The 7,873-nt window shown below is 46.0% G+C and overlaps 1 protein-coding gene across 8 annotated transcripts in view; it reads right to left on the bottom strand.

Annotated features, from left to right (window-relative positions):
* Window positions 1-5,019: 5,019 nt before the first annotated feature.
* PICALM (phosphatidylinositol binding clathrin assembly protein) overlaps window positions 5,020-7,873 on the bottom strand; it is a 76,284-nt gene continuing 73,430 nt past the window's right edge. For 7 of the 8 annotated variants that reach the window (XM_069878198.1, XM_069878183.1, XM_069878190.1 and 4 more), the window contains 2 exons: window positions 7,450-7,552; window positions 5,020-6,492 (listed from right to left, as the gene is read on the bottom strand). In XM_069878198.1, coding sequence (XP_069734299.1) covers window positions 7,460-7,552 — 93 coding nt within the window. In that variant the 3' untranslated portion in view covers window positions 5,020-6,492; window positions 7,450-7,459. The remainder of the gene's footprint in view (window positions 6,493-7,449; window positions 7,553-7,873) is intronic. The other variant, XM_069878206.1, reaches the window with a different exon arrangement.

The following is a 7,873-nucleotide window of genomic DNA, read 5'->3' as shown; positions in this document are numbered from 1 at the left end:
TCCCATCGCTCCCTAAAGGGCATTTACATTTCCTACAGATGTAAATGGAGGATCCATCTCTTGGCTTCTCTCTGCTTGTGCCCACAATGCCCCCCACCATGTGTAGGACCCCCAGCAGCACAACATCAACGTGCACCTTGGACAAGAGAACGTTTGCCTCTTCAAGTCACCGTTTAGCCTTTTACCATAACTGCCTGCGTGGGTGAGAGGGAGTTAAAAAGGAATGTGAAGCACGCTAATTGTGGTACAAGCCACAGACAACCTCCAGAGCCAGAAGCAACAGCCTGTAGCAAACCATATTTAGTGAAGTGTCCCAAATCCCCTTGATTTCTATAGGATTAGCATTAAGGCCAGCACAAGGCTTTTATATGGAGAAAGCCAAGGTCTTCAGCAGCTGAGGCATCTGGATTTGATAAATTTGTTACTGGCAAAATCTCACAGAAACGAGCAACACGTTGTAAAACACAGGGCCGAGCAGCCCACTTTCTAGCAGCACGGCCCATGTTTCCAACAACATGTTGTTTTCAACAACAGGAGTCAGGGTTCACTAGTCCAGTTAAGGCAAAACTTAGGAGTCACCTTGAATTGCCAGCACCATGAAATACCTTCTCTTTACCATGTTTTTGTTGCACAAGGTAACTCTAAGACACTAGTTTGGCTACAAGAGGCAGGGAAGTACCCATGTTTCCCCACAACTAGAATCCAAGTAAAGCTTCAGCTGAGCTGGAGCTGTGTATTCATATTCAACTGGCACACACTTGGAAACTTGCAGTTTCAACAGGGGAAAAAAACCTCACGAGTGTTCACTGAAAATTCAAAGTTAAAGAAATATGAGCTTCACCCAAGTCATGGAATCATGACTTTGGTTGGTTTTGGTTGGTTTGGTTTTGGTTGGAAAAGGCCTTTAAGATCATTGAGTCCAACCATCGATCCAGCCCTGCTAAGTCATATGCCAGCATGTGGCAATAAAAGCCATTTTAATAGACCTGAGTCCATGTGCTGGAACTGAGAAACCTCAATCCACCCCGTGCCTGAGCAGCACAGTGGCAAGGGATGGGTGCGCTGCGAGCCCGTATCCACACCAGCGATCAAAGCAGCCGCCTAGCTCAGCGCTCTGCTGCTCTGAACCCTCTCTGAGCAAGCTCCCTGCAGAGCCGAGCACCTGCCTGACATTCCTTTACGGCCCAGCCATGCGAGTCTGATCCCTCCCGCCTGAGCTGCGGGGACTGCCAATTACTTAACTCTTGGTCTGGTTCTTGAGTGGTTCACAGCCTGGGATGCAGCGAGGTTATGTAACAAGGCAACCTCTTCCACAGGTTCAGACCTGCGTGTTTCAGGAATTGAGGGGCGGAGGCTTGTTCTGCAGCATTTGTTCTCCTTTGGCTGCTTTCCGACAGAGAAGTGATTAAATGCGCTGCTTCCGTGGGCTAAAAGGGATTTGCTAGAATAAGGTCAAGGCAGGAGCTAATGGACTGAAAACTTACACTGCAGTGACAAGCAGGAAGAGAGAATCCAATGGCATTAGCGTCCTAAGCCATAGACGCTTTGCAGCTGGATGCTCCTCTGGAAAAGACTTCCCTTGGATTTTGAGTGCCCAGTAGAAATAAGGCTGTTTCTCTGCACCTCAGCACTTTGGAGCTCCGGTTCTGCAGGCTCGCACCAACACCAGGCTGCTTTAAGGCATGACATGGTACCAAGATGCCAAGAACTGTTCCCATATATGGCCCATAGACCATCTCCACCGAGCCATGGAAAACTGGGATTTGAGATAGCGCTGCATCTTTTCCACTTTTTCACTGCACCTGAATCCCAAAGAGGCTAAAATTGTATCAAAATGCTTTCCCAGAAAAACAACATCTGCTGCAGCTGGCACAGGGAAGGGCAGCGCTTACCACCATGAACAAAGCAAAGATCTGTGCTATGAAAATAAACCCAAGACCTTGGTTCTCCTCGTACACTGCAGCTGCCAGATACCCAGAGCAGTTTGCTTAACCCAGCACCCTGCCAGTACCATTATCAGCTCCCACAACACAACTGCTAAGGAAGCTGCCTGTATGTTCCAAGGCCTTTTGATCTTTGCCTCAAGAAATTTTATTGGCAGAGAAGCAAGAAGAGAGAAGGGCTTCACTGATCAGGGGCTGATTCAGTATCTTGGCAACTCGTCTCCCAGAAGTGACACAGATAGCGGCCTTCTAGTACCTGAAGGGGGAGTTAGAAGCAAGCTGGGGAGGGGCTTTTTCCAAGGGCACGGAGCAATAGCATGAGGGGGAATGGCTTTGAATAGAAGGGGGAAGATTTAGACTAGGCATTAGGAAGAAAATCTTCACCATGAAGATGGTGGGGCCCTGGCACAGGCTGCCCAGGGAAGCTGCGGATGCCCCATCTCTGGAAGTGTTCAAGGCCAGGTTGGATGGGGCCTTGGGCTGCCTGACCTAGTGGGAGGTGTCCCTGCCCATGGCAGGGGGGTTGGAACTGGATGATCTTTAAGGTCCCTTCCAACCCAAACCATTCTGCCATAGAGCAGTTACTCAGTCTTCAGCTACAAACAAGTGCCAAGTGGGTGGCAGGAGCGCTGTGCCTTCAGGGGAGCCTCCTCCTCACTAACTCTCCTGACCTAGCCAGGATGCAGCGAATGTATCAACCAGGTCTCTTCTTTCTCCCGTTTGGACATGGAAAAACATAAGAAACTTGCAGATTTTTCTTGTTACACAAAGTAAGCAAAAGATGTCAAGGCTATTTCTGCTCCCTCCATTGCCGTGTAAGAGCGGCAGAGCTCAAGCTTAAAAGACTGCCAACAGGCCAAGGAGAAAGCTCTTTCTTTAGTTCACATTTGATCCCATTAACACAGATTTTTCTTCTGTATTCAGCATATTTCTTCACTACTCCTCATGTTATCTTGTCAATCTCCAGCTCCCATCAGCGTTTATCACCTTTCCCAGTGGTTTTGGCTCTCAATTCTTATTTTTCTGCCACAATCTTTATCTCAGTTCTGTCATGGCCATCAAGTTGTGATTCATTTATGTGCTTAACACTCTGAATAGGCACCAATTGTCTAACAAAAGATGCAGGGCTGTTCCCTGTCCCTTCTCCTTGCCAAAGGGCTGTTTAGCAGCTAGCAAAGTCCATGACTTATTCCAGTACCGGGAATATGGAATGGACTATCTGACGTCATGGAAAGTCATGACTGCCATGGGCAGGGACACCTCCCACTAGATCAAGCTGCCCAAGGCTCCATCCAACCCAGCCTTGAACACTTCCAGGGATGGGGCATCCACAGCTTCCCTAGGCAACCTGTGCCAGTGCCTCACCACACTTATCAGGAAGAATTTCTTCTTGACATCTCATCTAAATCTTCCCCCTTCCAATTTAAAGCCATTCCCCCTCGTCCTTTCACTACAGGCCCTACTAATGCTCAGGAAATTCTCCAGTCATTTTGTCTCTGAAGAGTAAACCAGAAGCGAGGTTTATTAGCAAGGCCTCCAGCAAGAAAGCTTAACCTGCACAGCAGCTGTTACAGAATGCAGAGCAGCTATGAGCGAGCAGTAGAGGCTAACAGACAGATTCCTCATCCCTGCAGAGGAGGCATTTGTCCTTCCTTGGGGATTTGTGTACCCCAAGCCCACCACCCCACACAAGGGGTCCAAGGCAGCAGATCTATCCTCACTCAGCAACCTCAAAACAGAGACCAAACCTGCTGTGCAGAAGGCATCACAGACTTAAAAAGGAGCCTGGTGTCTGTTTTTATCATAACCCAGCACCCTGGAGGAGAAGGAAGAGCAGAAGTAGGAAGAGGAAGGTCTAACTAACTCTTTCACACAAGCAATGGATGGTGTTTCACAACACTTTGCAACCCCAGTAGTTACCGATTTAGTTCACAGGACACAAACATGCACCTTTTTTCCAGTGGAGCCCTGGATTCAAACAATTCACATGTCCAGTATTCTGACTGCAAGCAAAACCGAAACCCAAGTCATTCTCTGGCAGCACAATCCCACCCCAAGAGCCTCATTGGTGGAAAGGTAAAGACTTAAGTGAACCATGTATGAAGCTCCCCAGATCTGGGTACATGCATTGTATACCCTGGAAGTAACTGCTTCAGGTTTTTTTTAATTCGTGCTTTTACAAAGAAATAAAATGCCCTGATCTGTACTGATCATTTTATGACAGCACCTCAGGTTGTTGAGAAGAGGAAGTTCCACTTCTATCAGATCTCCTTGTGATGAAAGCTAGTGTGTAATTGCAGATGACGGGCTAAGTGAACCATTCCAAACTTCTCCAGCACCACCTTCTGCTGAAGAAGAGGAAAGATTCCTACATAAACACCTACATATCTTCTGGGGGCCTACTCATGCTTCTCACTCAGTTATAAACAGCTCAAGTTTATTGCCAGGAGTATTTAGAAAAACTAGAAGACTGAAACACCACCTTATGTAAGGAATCCAGCTCCTAATGAGACAACTGAGCTCATGCTTGGACTTCAACTTAGAGGTCTTTTCCAACCTTACTGATTCTACAGTTCTAACTCCTTGCAGGAGAACTGAGGCTGGGAAGCTGCAGTATGAGAGAATCGTAGAGTGGTTTGGGTTGGAAGAGACCTCAAAGATCATCCAGTTCCACCCCCCTGCCATGGGCAGGGCACCAGACCAGGCTGCTCAAGGCCCCATCCAACCTGGCCTTAAACACTTCCAGGGAGGGGACATCCACATCCTCTCTGGGCAACCTGTGCCAGTGTCTCACCAACCTCATTGTGAGGAATTTCTTCCTAATGTCTGATCTGTATCCTCCCCCTTCCAATTTAAAGCCATTGTCATTTCACTACATGCCCTTTGAAAAAGTCCCTCCCAGCTTTCCTGTAGCCCCTCCTTTAAGTACCAGCAGGCTGCTCTAAGGTCTCCCTGGAGCCTTCTCTTCTCCAGGCTGAACAACCCCAGCTCTCTCAGCCTGTCCTCACAGCACAGGTGCTCCAGATCGATCACGCTGTTCACAGAGCTGCGCTTCCTGCAATACAATATCCACATATGAAACACATTTGGTGTTTTATTCGGTAAACAAAGCAATTATCAGTGCACATTTTAAGCAGCAAAAAGAAAAGAAGCACCTCAGACTTTCATACCGTAACAAAAGTTCTGTGGAAGCTGCTTTTTATTTGAAAATCCACCCATTTTTGCTAACGTACATTTTAATATTTTAAACAAAAATAGAATCTGCAGAGACAATGCAGCAAGTATGCTCAACTCATGTATGGAATCGCTTTCAGATCAGTGACTTATCCTTCCAAAGGCCCCACTCCAGCTAAAAGTTACGATGTATTTACACAGAGCACCGATCAACAGCGCTACCTTGATTCTTCATTAACAAAACACCCAGCAGACACAGGTAAGGAAGCCGCTTCCCCTTGGTTCCTTGTGAAAGGTGTACGACCACAACTGTGGCACTGGCCAAATGAAAAGGCTTTCTCTCCTCACCCCCCCACGCACACCACCTCCGTTTTGTACGGAAAAGGAAAGTCTTTAAAGTGAAAGCAATTCCTCACATTCATTTTGGAAAGGCCTTATAATGTCAAATGTAAAAATAATGACATGCCAAGCACAAAGCAATAAAGTTCCTTCCCGATGCACTAATGCTGAATTACAAGTGTAGTGCTTCGTCTAGTCAGTTAACTGTTCCCTTGCAAAACCCTAGGCACAGAATTGACTATAAGGATTAACGCGTTTTACAGCTCTTTTCCCTAATTCCCACCGGATACCGAGAACTCATTAGATTCAGACCTTTAAATATTTAGTGCTCTGTATGGCAGCTGAAAAGCATTCTGAATCAGATTCATTCTTTGTGGATAAAAATCAGACATACTGTGTACATCCATACTCATTTTTCCGAAAGGAGTTTTTTTTTCTTGATACAATATTAATGTTAAATTGATAATCATAAATAAATACAAACAATAATACATAAGGAATGTCTACTGCAAACTGAATATATCGCTTTTTAAAAAAAGTTAATTCCCATTTTACTGCTGTGCCTACGTTGGTGAGGACTGAAGAAAAGGTAACTGCAGAATTACGAGTTAGGATTTCACCCTCCCCTGCCCGGTCTTGTTTCGAGTTACGGTAAAGGACACATCACCGTTCCAGACAACAGCATTTCCGATCACCAATCGCGATTTCCAGAATAAAAGCTTCTCTTCCTACGTGACCGATTATGGACATTATTAGAAGCTGAAAGGACCGATGCGTTAGTCACCAGGACAAGAAGTAGATCTCGGTCTTAATTAATTCTTGATTCTTGGCTTTGTATCGTATATTGATGTTTTCTTATGGAGTGGTTCCAGGTTCCTCCACTGGTCTTCATCTTTTCACTGCATCATTTCGTGGAAGAAGAGAGAATTTGAAAGGCTGAAGTTCACTTTTTCCTGGAAGTGGGGTTTTACTGGTGAGCACATCTGTTTGGAAACGTTCCTTTCTCTTCCATCTAACACGGTTACATGAACTGAATCTGGAAAGATTAAAAACCCATGTGTTAACATCCTGCACAAGCAGGACTTCACCAAAAACCTGTGTTTGCTTCAAACGCTGCCGTTCTCCAGATGTCCAAACTACCCCAAGATCTGAAGTTTCGAACAGAACTAAAAATTCTACAGAATCGGGGCCAAAACCACAACCCAAATCCATTAGGATTTGTGCAGCTACACCAGCCACAGGAACATCTCTTTGCGTTCAGCTGTTACACCCAGCAATAATCCCCCCTGCTTCTCCATGCAATGTTGTCACCAGTGGTGCTGTAACGTGGATTGACATCTTTATGAAGAGAACTCAAAGTCATGTTTCACGCTGAACCACAGGAGCTGCTGCATGCGATCAAAGCCTACTCTGCCTTTACACTATGCATTCTTGAATTGTTTCATTTTCACTCATTTTAGTATTTAATTCCCACCTGCCCCCAACTGATAAAAAGAACAGAACTCCAGAGCAGATCTGTACCGAAACAACCCTCACACACGCGAAACCAAGCACCTCCGAGTGTAAATGGAGTGAACCCTCCACCCAAGCGACCTGGCGGGGCGCACCGCAGACTGGCAGTAGCAATCCCGTGCTCGCTGCTAACTCCGAGCCCCAGGCATTTTCCTGATGAAATGGCAAAGAGCAAGCAGTACCAGTTCCTTCTCCCCAGCTGCAGCAGAAGTAGCCTGTGTGCTGGCTCCTACCACTCGGAAAGGAACTAGCAGACTTGATTGCCATTGGGCTGAGACAGAATTACTTGTTCGGGCCTTTAAATGGCTGCAGTGAAGGATGTACAACTCCCGATTCACTTCCACAGTGCTTCCAACTCAACATGACTTGTTTTTACTTTCTTCAGGAGTGGTTCTATTCGTGTTAATAAAGCCTGATTTAGAACTTGTAATTTTGTCTTAAATCACAAAAAACAGCATCTCCCCAGAACATTGGACAATACCTAAGTTGTTCTACAAGAAATCCTGGAGAGAGAGCTCTGCAAAGGGATCCTTTCCTGAGGCTCTGTGAGGACTCTGACTGGAAGGGCTGGATGCTGCAGACAGCTATAGGAGGAAAGACGACAGAGAAAGGGAAAGAAAAAGAAAAAAAAGGTCTCAGAATGACAGAATATGAAAGCTGAATGTGTAATGAAAGGACAAGGCGAGATTCAGAGGCAAACTTGGCAGAAATCAACTATTAAAACAAGGTGTTTGGCCATATGGAAACAGAAAGCCTTTTCCATGGTTGGTGTAATGCAGAAACAAGCTGGACATGACCCTCCAAGAAAGGAGACTTCAGCTGGCATTTGCCAAATAAGCAGACACCCTCGCACCTGCATAGCAGTTCTCTTCAGAAGAGGATACAAAGCATGAAGCCTGATGATC

The sequence above is a fragment of the Phaenicophaeus curvirostris genome, chromosome 1 (genome assembly GCF_032191515.1).
Source record: "Phaenicophaeus curvirostris isolate KB17595 chromosome 1, BPBGC_Pcur_1.0, whole genome shotgun sequence".
Classification (NCBI taxonomy): domain Eukaryota; kingdom Metazoa; phylum Chordata; class Aves; order Cuculiformes; family Cuculidae; genus Phaenicophaeus; species Phaenicophaeus curvirostris.
The sequence above is the reverse complement of the archived record's forward strand: the minus strand, read 5'-3'. Positions and strand labels throughout refer to the sequence as shown.